The 13678-nt window shown below is 32.3% G+C and overlaps 1 protein-coding gene across 1 annotated transcript; it reads right to left on the bottom strand.

Moving 5' to 3' along the window:
* Positions 1-702: 702 nt before the first annotated feature.
* LOC136070946 (G-type lectin S-receptor-like serine/threonine-protein kinase At4g27290) lies at positions 703-2770 on the bottom strand. Its single transcript, XM_065781620.1, has 2 exons — positions 1277-2770; positions 703-854 (listed from the first exon to the last, which is right to left on the bottom strand). Exons 1-2 carry the CDS (start codon positions 2565-2567, stop codon positions 718-720), a joined length of 1428 nt encoding a protein of 475 aa, XP_065637692.1. The 5' UTR covers positions 2568-2770; the 3' UTR covers positions 703-717.
* Positions 2771-13678: the final 10908 nt, after the last annotated feature.

The raw sequence follows: 13678 nt of genomic DNA, 5'->3' as shown, positions 1-13678 counted from the left end.
TTGTATTGAGTTAAGCAATAAGAATGAACTCATTTCAATTTCTCACTATCTCTCTAATTCTCTAAATCTTCTTTATTTCTCTTTTCTTCTTTGGTGGCCCAACTAACCTCGAATCTAGCTACAACTCTCTTGGTAGCTCATTGAGTGTGAGATCAAATGAGTTGCGGCTTTATGGTCGGATCTCAGAAAGGGCGACCTAGAGGCTAGATTAAAATAATTGATAGGTTAGTAGAGCCACCAAAAGAGAAAGGGCTACCATCGGATCAGTGTCGCTAAAGTGAGCCGTCATGGACGTCGGCTGCAAAGCATGGTGATATGTTATAATCCTAGTGTCCCACATGGATTAAATATAAGTTTAATTTATAAGCTCTTGGGCATCCTTCCCTTGCAAGCCGGTTTTCAAGGGTGAGTTCTTCCCATGGATTTGTAACATTTGATATAAGAGTCAACCATCACTAGAGTAATTGATTGTAGCTCATCGAGTAATCGCGAGAAGTTCTACTACCAGAAGTTCTACCGATGGGTTTGTAATAGCATCTTGCTAATTTAACCATTCCAACAAATATATACTAATATGAGCACCTTGGCCTATTTATTCAAGAATGTCCACTTGGAAGTTGGAACCCAATAATTTTTTTTTTTCCTTTGGCTAAGTAATTAAGGAGAACGCAATGAGTGGATGAAGGCCTTATAGGTGTAAGCAATGATAACTCAGTGTCAAAGTAAAGTTATTTTACCTTTTAATTTTGTCCCGATTCTGCAAATATAAAAGCCAACTAAGAGTGTTCCAGAAACTACAGCAACGGCAGCAACAACTATCACTGCAATCTTGATCTTGGGACCATGTTTTTCCTCTTCATAATTGAATTTAATGAAGCAACAGAAATATAGTTAGAATACAGCTAAAAGATATGAAAAAGCAAGGGAAGCATTAAACATAATAAATTTAAAAAAATTAAGCTATTACAAAATGGTGAATTACAAAGCTTAAGCTTAATTATTTAACCATTATTCGAACGCTTCCCGTCACATATGGGTCCAACACTTGAGAATTTTAACTTTTAAATATAAAATAGAGTGGAGATAAGGTTCAGACTCAATTTCATTTACTCTAATATTATGATAAATTACTGATTGTCCCAAAAGTTTAAGCTACTACAAAATAATAAAATTTAATCATTAAGTCATAATTCTAACAAAACAAGCAAATAAGAAACAGAATGCAAAGCATACTGGAAACAGTAATTTAAATCCAAAAAAAAAAAAAAACCCACACCTTGTAGCTCTGAAGCTGACATTCTGATATATAAATCTTGCCCACCTGCCGGAAATTGTCTAATATCCATTAAATCACCAGACCAGATGGCGCAGCCACTACCTCCTCTTCTGATATCCGAGTTTGTATAAGCCATACAGGTGCAGTTGTTCAAGCATTTGACCCTGCATTCATCAAGGCTCATACTTTTGTTCTCCCAAGAATATGTAGTATCTGGCAATTTCAAGTCAACAAATTTAACAAACCCATCTGTATGGCAGCTCAATGGTTTATTGCGTACACAACCTTGAGACCACTCCATTAAGTTCCACAATTCTGGTGATTTAGGCTTGAATGCTTTTAGACATTGGCAGACCGGTGATGCAGTAACGACACAATTTCCATTGGCTCCACAAAGTCCATAACTGTCACAGTAGTCCCCAGGTCTTGATGAATAAGCCTTCCAAATTTTCTCAGCTTCAATCCATGTATAGCGATTCCAGGTATGGGTGGTTTGGTTCACCACTACTCTTGAGATTACGGACTTATTTTTGAGGGTGTACGTGTAGTACACTTCATCCTCATTAGAGACAAAGCTGTAATCAAAAACTGGATTGGGGTTTAAATCTGGTGCACCACTGAACCTAAGGCCATTCCATGGACCAAGACGATAGAACTTTTTGTTACCCTTCCAAGTATAAACTTCAGGGTATGAATGAATTCCCACTTCTAACATACCACAAGTAAAATCTCCAGGAGATGCATCATCTGGTTTCTTCCATGCTGTTAAAAACCGGTTAACACCTTTCTTTAAGTCCCATCCCAACTTCATTCCTGGTAAAAATGTATCAGTCGGATAGTCGAAACTTTCCCACAAAGAGATTCTTGAATTTTCATCTTTCTCATCTGTTACTGTTAGTACAAGATTTCCAGAGTCTAAGAGCTTTAACACTGGATTCTTGGCTTGTCTTTGTGGACTTGTTGACCAAACAACACTCTTATTCTGACTCATAACCACAACACTGCCTGTACTACTGTTTATCATCAACAAGCCAGAGTCATTGATCGGTTTGAGTCGATTTGCAACCCAAACAATAGTTTTCACTGGGATATTCTTGTACCATATTCCCAGGTAGCGATTGTTGGAACTACTGGGACTGAAGAAACCCAGTTCGAAGTTTCCATTTTTGGAAACTAAGGTGTTTGCTTCACTGATAAATTGGGATGTATTGATGCTATCTAGTGCAAAGGACACTTTGGAGGATAAAAATAGTAAATAAGGATGGACAAGAATAAAGAAAATAGTGCCCATTGGTTTCTAGTTTAAGACTACCTTGCTCATCACTCACAATTTTAACTTAAACCTATATGTTGGACACCAAAAACAGCATAGATCGTTGACACTACAACGGCTGACTTGTATTCCACATATACACATACACATACACACGACCAATTTAGTGTACTGGAGTATTAGACCAAAGCTTTGCTCCACAGAAAAAGTGTAAAGGGATTGAACGAAAATGTGAAAAGTTTTCCACATTTTAACCGCGTGCACTGACTTCTCATGCATCAGAATTCCATGGTCCACACGGAAAATTAATGGCATTTTATCTTCAAATGAAACTGTAACCACGTGCACTGACTTCTCATAGCATCAGAATTCCATGGTCCACACGGAAAATTAATGGCATTTTATCTTCAAATGAAACTGTAACCACGTGCACTGACTTCTCATGCATCAGAATTCCATGGTCCACACGGAAAATTAATGGCATTTTATCTTCAAATGAAACTGGAGAGGTGACCTTACTGCAAGAAATTATAAGATTCACATAGTGAATAAGTGATGTAGTCCACCATTTTATTAAAAAACTTACACTTGTTTAAAATTGTTAGTTAGAAAATTTTTTTAAACAGAGAAATTAGTTACTGACTCATCAATTTTAAATAAATTGAAATTTTTTAGTGAAATAATGAACAAATGACATGGTCTACTAGAGAACTTTATAATTTCTCCTTTACTGCCTTGTCTCATTAGATTGTAAGGGAAAATGCATACTCTTTGAAAAAAGATGTCCATCGCTGTCGTAATATACTTGCCTTGACTTTGGAAATCAAAGTCCGTTACTTTGCTTACTTGGTATTGGAAACCAAGTCACACGCGTTGCTTGTTTTGCCGTGAACAAGAAGGACTAGTAAACCAAGTTCCACTTGGTTTAGGAATTGAACTATCCGACCTTAATAGCATCTCCAATAAAGTAGGTAAAACCAAAATACTCTCCATTGTAAAGAGTGTAACCAAGGAAAAATGACTCCAACGGTCTCTCTCAAACCTGATGGGCTATTGTAGATTAGCAACTGATTTTTTTTCATTAAAAAATTTCAGCAACTAATATTTTATCACTTCTTTCTATTTCTTCTTTGATTTTTTTTTTTTTTTCTCCCTACCTCTTTCTTGTCAGGCTTAATCCAAAGCTAGGTCCCCATCTATATCAATCATCAAACAAACACACACAACATGCAATGCAATTTTAATAGGATTGGTAAAGGTAGGTTCTAAGTCATTACGTTGTAGGGTGGTTTTTGTTTCATTGTTTCCCATAGCTAGGACGTTACACCTCCCAACTTGTAATGTAATGAACAGTGCATTAGTCCAAACAGCATGGTATATCCTTTACAGTCAACAAGAAATGATTCAGTAACTTTAGGCTATGAGTTGGTGAGGTCGCCACTGGGTACCCGAATCTAATGAAGACCGATGATCCATGGTTACGACCACCACAGGTTGTTAAAAGGGGCGCATACATATTTCTTATTTGATGGCACACACTATGACAATTAGGGAAAGCTCTTAACAAACAATACAAACAACAAAATATCATACAACATCTCAATAACATAAAAGACAAACAACAACAATATCATGCAAAACAAGGGTACATATTTGCTCACTTAAGTCTAACACAAAGCTTAGCCCTCAACATCCCCAGTGGAGTTGCCACTGTGAGAGACCACAAAATCAGGGGTGCCCTCAAAAAAGAGATTCTGGTGCTTCATTATTATTGATTGAATAAAAAAGTACAAACTTGATAGATTGAATATTACAAGGCTTTGGATCCTAGTTACAATCTACCAAAGATATATGACTTTTTGTCCTAATTACAATCTACCAAAAAAAAAAAAAAGAAAGATAAAGCCTAGGTCTACCTATCCAAAAGGACTAAATTCGGATGCTAGGTTACGAAATGGGAAGGTGTTAGGCACTCATTCCACTCAAACAAAGTCTAGTCTTCTAGATTCTCATGACCAATATACCATTTATGCATGATATGGATGATATGTTGCATACATGACAAACTTAACTCTAAACTAAGTCACATAAATCTATTATGAATGTGTCCTCTTCTTTAAAAATTTTAGATCTATTTTTGTGAATAAAAAAAATTTAATTTGATTCATTAGAAAAAAAAAAAAAAAAAAATAGAACCAGCTCTGTTTTGGTATAGGTAAAAAAAATTAGTTTTGGTGAAGTAGAATCAAATTTGTTTTATAAAAAAAAAAAAAAAAAGGCTTTTTGCTTAAAAAATTATCAAATCTGTTTTGGAATAAAGAAAAAAATTGGTTTTTGGTTTGCATGTAAAAAAATCAGATCTTTTTATAAGTAAAAAAAAAAAAATCAAGATTTGTAGAGAATAAAAAAAATCAGACCTGTTTTTATGTGAAATAAAATAAAAAGGATATTTTTAGAGGAGGGCGACACTCATGAAATAAACCTACGCTACTTGCATTAAACAAAACAAACAAGACATCACTACTTATGAATCAAACAAACAAAACATCGCTTCTTATGGCTTTTTTTATTTCAAAATCTGCTATGTTTAAAAAAAATCAGATATGTATCTAAGAAGATACAAATCAGTTTTTATGTTAAAAAAATTAGATCTGCATCTAAGGAAGATACAAATCTGAAATCTGCATCCAAGGAATGATAGGCCAAGAATGTATTGACCCTTGTAATGAATTAACCAATTAATTAGCCAAGTTAATTAATTAGTTCAATTAGCATGCAATAAACGTGGTAGCACAAACAAATCACCAACTAAGTTAAAATGCAGCGGAAAATAAATTGATATGGTGATTTGTTTACGAATAGGAAAAACCTACACGGCAAAAACCCCACTAGGTGATTTTAAGGTCACCACTCCCAAGAATCTACTATTATCACAACAAGGGTTACAAGTAAAGAATCCTAGTACCTATACCAACCTGTAGTTGAACCCTTACCCTAATACCCTATTGGACTTGTTCTGTAGTGACAATCTCTCCTTTCAATGCACAGCTCCCAGTACGTGACTAACCAATTAGATGCGCGGATCCCAATATGCGACTTACACACCAACTTGAGAAAGATGTTTGCTGCAAAGTTCTTTAGTTCATCACACGATGAAGATCAAAACTCCTTGGTTACAAAACCCTATGGTATACAAACACAGCAGCTTCCTGAATAGAAAAATGAACTAGGGCATATGTCTCTGGTTCACAATATGCTTGTGAAAAACTTTTGCATTGAGGTGCATTAGTTGTGACGGCTCTTAAAACAATCCTTATATATGTTTAGGGTTGTGAGAAAAGAAACCCAAACATTTATACACGGACTGGATGAAAATCAGAATTGAAAATCTGATTTTCTTAAATCTCGATAGATACCCTATCTATCGAGCAGCTGTCGAGTATCGGGCTTAAACAGCCTTTTAAACTCAAATATATTAGCTGTCGAGCTTAAAATCCAGTACTTCTTTACTTGATTCTTGGATAGACTTGCATGCTTTAACACTTGAACTTGAACCCTTGTTCCTTGAAGTATTAAACACATCCTAGATCTACCTAATTACAAGTAAAGTGTGTTTTGTCAAAGAATTAACCAATTCTATATTGACATATGTTCCTAACATGATTCATATATGTCCTACAAGGAAGATGCAAATCAATTTTTGNAACAAGGAAGATGCAAATCAATTTTTGATTTTGAAAAAGATATAATGACAAGCAGATTATTGAAACAAAAAAAAAAAAAAAAAGATCATGACAATAAAAACATCAAGAACATGTTTCAACAAAAATATATTGACAATACATGGTAAGAGAATTTAGAAATTAAACTAAAAGAAGATTTACACATGCATCATCAAAATAAAAGAAACAAAAAAAAAAACAAAAAAAAAAAAAAAGGTTAAGGAAGAACCACCTCCTGCATGGACGTTCTCTTCTTCTTGAAGGAATATTTTAGGATTCAAAGAAATTTGTTCAATTATCTTTGAAACCTAAAACACCTTGCTAACAAAAAAGAAATTCTTAAGGCTAGAGCCTCCAGAACGTCTTTAAGGTAAGAGAGAAAATATTAGAAAAGGGAGTCAAAAAAAAGGGGAAATTTCAAAGCGTGAAAAAGTGTGCTGAATTTTGAGATCCAACCTCTATTTATAGAGGTTGGGAGGTTTGAAAAAATAGCTAGATGATCAGAATATGAACTAGGACACGTTCTTATCTCTAAAAAATCAAAAATGATGTGTTTCATCTTAATCCAAATGCCCTCGGGCCAGGGCTTGATTTTGTGCCATTCGGCACTCCAAAAGTGCATTTGGGTGCCAGGCCCGCTTTCGAGTTTCAATCCATTTTGGACTCCTTTTTTGAGATTTTTCAAACCGGGACTTGCACTTAGACGCATTTTTAATCCATATTCTAAAAATTAAACTCTTTTCTAGATAATTTAGGTCTTTTCAGCAACAATTATCTTGTAGATAAATACTCTAAAAAAAAATCTTGACTATCCTTAATTTTGTAATTATTTGATTATCCCATTTATTCCCATGCAAACAAGCTTATTTTTGACACTAACTAACAACCAGTCACAAAATTATTTAATTAATTTTAATTTTTTAACCAATCAGAATTAATTTAAATTAATCATGCGTGGTTAATTCTACCTAGACACAATGCATGCTGACTTTGCAAACTTGATCATGCGATATCTTTCGATCTAACGGTCCAATTTGAAAACCGGACATACCATCGTGACCATTAGAATCTCAATATCATTTTTATGATATGCAATGAACAAATTTAATGCATGTAATGCAATCATGATTTTTGGGTACATGAATGGTTACTCTAGTCATCTTCCTCGATTAAATTCATGGGTGCAAAATCGAGTGTTTACAATAATAAATTAATGCACCAATTTGAAGATTTTTACAGAAGAAATTGATTTGAAAAACTTTATAAACAAGTCAAATTAGAGTATGTGGAGTTCAAAACATCCTACTATTCATTAAGAGAAAAATGATATATGTTGAAGTTATTATTAATAAGCTTATCCTTATGGAGAATAAAACATAAAGGAAAAAATTGAATTGTTGCAAATTATGAAGAGACATTTAATGTGAATCCAATAAAATAAACAAAGTCAATCATGTTAAAATATTTGATTTTGGATGAAGTATAAATGAAATAAATAAATGCTTAATCAGGGCAAAATGCTATGTAGTACATATTTCTAAAAAAAATGTTTCATTTAAATGGTGAGTTATATAAAAAGGATAATTTTGATAAAGATAGATTATATGCTAAGTGACTTTTTTCTTTCATCAAAAAATTAAGTCCTTCGGTAATTGTTATGAGCTTTTGAAACAATTATTGTATAACTAGTTTTTAACCAAATGTTACCATATCTAGACATAATTGCTCTAATTTCAACCGTTTAAAAGCTAAATTGTTTTACCACCACATACATTTGGTGCGATGGTCACTCCACAAGTATAAGTGCTTGTGGAGTGTGGGGGGCAAGGGTCGAGGTTCAAGTCTTAAAAAAAAATTAAAAAAAAAAAACTGAATTGTTTTACATATCTGATAACATGTACTTTTAAGGATTCACTTTAAAAGCAATTGGGATGCACATTTAAAAAAAAAAATATGATATATATATATATATATTTGTAAATTAAGATAACTGTGTGTACTTTTTGTGATATTGTAATTTTGAATGTAAATTGCATGAACTCAAGATTTTTTTTTTTTTTTTTTTGGGTGACGAAGGGTGTGTGTTGGTTTGAACTCAATTGTCCTAATAGCTCATAGGATTCTACAAAGCTACGGTCTACATAGTTATAATAACATCGTAAATATTCAAGTATCCCCCCTCAAATTCAAGATGAAAGTTTAAAGATGTCACGAGTTGGAATGAAAGTTCTTGCAGAAAGAAATTAACCACAGGCCATACCCAATCAGATGTAGAATGGATTGAGCTTGACATGAATTGAAATGCCCAAGTCATAGTAAATGACAACTATTAATTAATGATGGATGGGGGCAAAAGATTACTATTGTCGCTAGAGGACAATGCACCAGTGACTAGAGGATACCAACAGAAGAACGGTGACTCATGGATTGCATATGCATGTAAGACAAACATTGACAATAACAATGGACAATGACGAATAGTGGATTGTTGGCAACAACTCTGATGACCATAAGAGATTGGCATGGTTGGCCAAGATATCATAAAAAGAAATGTCACAAGGACAAAAGATATTGATGAAGGAAAGTGATGTGGTTAGTACTAATTAAAGAAATAGAGAATACAAAATTTTCATTTGGAGACTATATAGCAAAATTTTAATTTGGAGACTGTAATAACTTTGATGTGATTATATANATTAATAAGCTTATCCTTATGGAGAATAAAACATAAAGGAAAAAATTGAATTGTTGCAAATTATGAAGAGACATTTAATGTGAATCCAATAAAATAAACAAAGTCAATCATGTTAAAATATTTGATTTTGGATGAAGTATAAATGAAATAAATAAATGCTTAATCAGGGCAAAATGCTATGTAGTACATATTTCTAAAAAAAATGTTTCATTTAAATGGTGAGTTATATAAAAAGGATAATTTTGATAAAGATAGATTATATGCTAAGTGACTTTTTTCTTTCATCAAAAAATTAAGTCCTTCGGTAATTGTTATGAGCTTTTGAAACAATTATTGTATAACTAGTTTTTAACCAAATGTTACCATATCTAGACATAATTGCTCTAATTTCAACCGTTTAAAAGCTAAATTGTTTTACCACCACATACATTTGGTGCGATGGTCACTCCACAAGTATAAGTGCTTGTGGAGTGTGGGGGGCAAGGGTCGAGGTTCAAGTCTTAAAAAAAAATTAAAAAAAAAAAACTGAATTGTTTTACATATCTGATAACATGTACTTTTAAGGATTCACTTTAAAAGCAATTGGGATGCACATTTAAAAAAAAAAATATGATATATATATATATATATTTGTAAATTAAGATAACTGTGTGTACTTTTTGTGATATTGTAATTTTGAATGTAAATTGCATGAACTCAAGATTTGCATTTCATTGTTAACCCATCTTAAATAGTATAAAAAGAATACAAAATTTTCATTTGGAGACTATATAGCAAAATTTTAATTTGGAGACTGTAATAACTTTGATGTGATTATATAGTTATATATATATATATATATATATATATAAGCTAATGTTAACTTCTTTGAAAAAATTCAAGGGACATCTTTCTGTGACTATTGCTGAGGATTCAAGTCAGTCTAGCATAACTAGAGAACATATTAAACAATGAAAAGAAAAATAAAATCTCAATAATAATCATTGCTTCAGTTCAACTGGAGAACATGTTAAGTGCTTTTTTTTTGGCTGCCGGCGACCTAGTCGTGGAGGTGGAAAAGCCATAGAGGAGATAGAGTGAGGAACGTGCAAAGATAAAAAGAAAAAGGCGTGCAGTGGAGAGAGAAAATCAACCATATAGATTTTTTTGGGTTTAGAAATATGTATGGAATGTACTACCTCCGTCCCAGTTTGTTTGTCCTCTATTCCATTTTGGGATGTCCCAAAATATTGTCGTATTTCTAAAAATAAAAATTATTAGTTTACTAATGTTCCTATTATACCACTACTTTATTTTCAAAACTATTTGAAAAGAAAACTAACTAATATTTAAAAAAAATCAATTTAATTTGGACACCTTTTTAGTTGCCTCATTAAGAATAATTCTTTTTTTAAAAACTGATAAATTTATTTAAGGGTAATTTTGTAAACTTATACATTTTTATAAGGCAGACAAAACAATAAATGATGTTCTCTTAAAAAGTTTGACTTTTCAAACAGGACAAACAAATTGAGACGGAGAGAGTATTAAATAAGGGATAATAAATGAGATTAATTAGAATATTAACATTAATGGCGGTCATTTTTTAACCGTTGGATCTACTTAAATCCAATGGTTTAAAAAATGTGTAACTCTAATGAAAGTGTAACTCTAAAGAGTTACACCTTTTTTAAACCATTGGATTTAAGTAGATCTAACGGTTAAAAAAAAACCCTCATTAATGCTAATATTCTAATTAATCTCATTTATTATACCTTATTTAATACATTCCATACATATTTCTAAACCCAAAAAAAAATTATACGGTTGATTTTCTCTCTCCATTGCATGTCTCTTTCTTTTTATCTATGCATGTTCCTCTCTCTATCTCCTCCATGGCTTTTCCACCTCCACGGCTAGGTCGCCGGCAACCCAAAAAAAAAAAAAAAAAAGCACTTAACATGTTCTCCAGTTGAACTAAAGCAATGATTATTACTGAGATTATATTTTTCTTTTCATTGTTTAATATGTTCTCTAGTTATGCTAGACTGACTTGAATCCCCAGCAATAGTCACAGAAAGATGTCCTTGAATTTTTTTCAAAGAACTTAACATTAGCTTATAAAAAAAATTAAATAAATAAATAAATAAAAACTATATAATCACATCAAAGTTATTACAGTCTCCAAATTAAAATTTTGCTATATAGTCTCCAAATGAAAATTTTTATTCTCTATTTTGCTTAATTAGTACTAACCACAACACTTTCCTTCATCAATATCTTTTGTCTCCAATGACATTTCTTTTATGATATCTTCAACCAACCATGCCACTCTCTTATGGTCATCGGAGTTGTTGCCGACAATCCACTATTCGTCGTTGTCCATATTGTCAATGTTTGTCTTACATGCATATGCAATCCTTGAGCCACCGTTCTTCTATTGGTATCCTCTAGTCAGTGGTGCATTGTCCTCCAGCCACAATAGTCATCTTTTGGCCCCCATCCATCATAATTAATAGTTTTCATTTACTATGATCTTGGGCATTTCAATTCATGTCAAGTTCAATCCATTCTATATCTGATTAGGTCATTTGTGGCCTGTGGTTAATTTCTATTTGTAGGAACTTTCATTCCAAACTCGTGACATCTTCAAACTTTCATCTTGAATTTTAGAGGGGATATTCGAATATATTAGGATGTTATTATAACTATGTAGACTGTAGCTTTGTAGAATCCTATGAGCTATTAGGACAATTGAGTTCAAAACCAGCACACACCCGTTCATAAAAATAAAATAAAAAATAGCACACAACCTATTGTTTGTGAGATTAAAGCGTGAACCCATATCATATGAGATTACACAAGGTGAGATTAAAGTGTGGTTGTGATTAAAGCGTAGTTGAGTTTAATTTACATATCAAAAAAAAAAAAAATAGCACACAACCAGATGAGATAATGCAACTAATACTTGTTTGTAGTGGGTTCTTGTTGAAAAAAAACATTCATGATCATGAGAAAAGATCTGGAGTGTTCATGTTGATGAGGCAAAGAGCATGGTGGTGAGATTGGAATTAAGAGAAGGCAGTGAAATTGATTTGGAGAAAAGCGATGGAGGAGAAAGAGACAGTAGAGAAAAACGTAATTATGGAGGAGAGAGATAGAGATAGAGATATGTAGACTTTTTTTTTTGGGTTTAGAGATAAATAAGAATATATTAAATAAAGGATAATAAATGAGATAAATTAAAATATTAGCATTAATGAGAGTCTTTTTTAATCATTAAATTTACTTAAATCCAATGGTTAAAAAATATGTAATTCTTTAGAGTTACACTAGGTGTAACTTGAACCCATCATATATATATATATAATATAAACACATACATAAAGAGAGAGAAAGTAAAGGAATAAGTGTGGATAAGGATAAAGGAAATAATGTCATTGATTCCTATTTAAGACCATCATGCTCATCACTCACAACTTAAACTTAAACCTATATGGACACTGAACAGCATAGCAGAAATGAAGGAGTGAGTCTAGTGTCACACATTTTGAACATAAGAAATGCCACCAACTCGCCATGTGACAAGTTGTGGTGTGGTGGAGGAATGATGGTGAGTCCATGTGAGGCACCTTCCATCAATTACAACTCACCATATAGTGTGACATTTGTTATACAAAATGTGTGGCACAAGACTTATTCTAAATGAAGATGTGACCAAAGCTTTGCTCCCTAGAAAAAGTAGGAAGGGATTAAATGAAGAATGTGACAACTTTCTTCATTTTAATAGAGCATTTATGCATCAGAATGCCGTGGTCCACAACAAAAAAATTAATAATTGGCATTTATCTTCAAATGAAACTTTACTTCCTTGTCACATTAAGATTGAGAGTAAAATGCACGCTCTTTGAAAAAAGGACCTGGACATTGTCAAAACTCAAGAGTTAGGAATTTTAATCCTGACGACGTAAGCATTCACATTGCCTCTTGTAAATGATATATGTTAAAGAATTTAGCATCAAATTATAGAAGTACGAAAAGTAGTGTGCAAAACGGTGCATTATCTGGTATTGTAAATGTAAAAAAATTTACAATTGTGCTATCTTATTTATATGATGCTACCGTAGCACAATGGTATTCTTAAAAATTATTTTTTTAATTTTCTCTCTCCTACTTTTTATTAATAATTTCAACAAAAATTTCTCTCTCCTACATTTGGGTTATATATTTTATTGTGTAAATATATTATTTAATGTGTTGTATTAGAAAATAAAAGTCAAGATGTTGGGTGTATTGTAAAATTGTATAGTATAATTGATAAATAAGTTTTGAGATAGTAAAATATAATTTTTTTGAAAAAACCCGGATGTGAATGCTCTAGTAAATAGGCTTGTGGAGGAAAAGTTGTAAATGATTTTTTTTAAGTATAGTCGAAATGGTATTCATAATATAGAATTTGTAAATATAAACACTCCTTATGTTTATTTGAAAATGTTTTTTGATTTTTATGAGACTTTTTTTGGGGGAAGTTTTGTAAATTTTTGGGTTACCCCCGCCCCTCTCTTTTATGGTATTCTTCCTTTCAATTTTAATCATTTAGTTTTAAATACTCAAAGAGTACTCGGGTTGTAAGCTCATTAGTTGAGATCTCAAATTTAATCCACCATATTATTGATTTAGGGCACATTTAGTAGACTGTAATAGACATTGTAATGTAATAGATATCTATGACA

Source organism: Quercus suber, unplaced genomic scaffold (assembly GCF_002906115.3).
Source record: "Quercus suber isolate HL8 unplaced genomic scaffold, Cork oak 2.0 scaffold_273, whole genome shotgun sequence".
NCBI lineage: Eukaryota > Viridiplantae > Streptophyta > Magnoliopsida > Fagales > Fagaceae > Quercus > Quercus suber.
The sequence above is the reverse complement of the archived record's forward strand: the minus strand, read 5'-3'. Positions and strand labels throughout refer to the sequence as shown.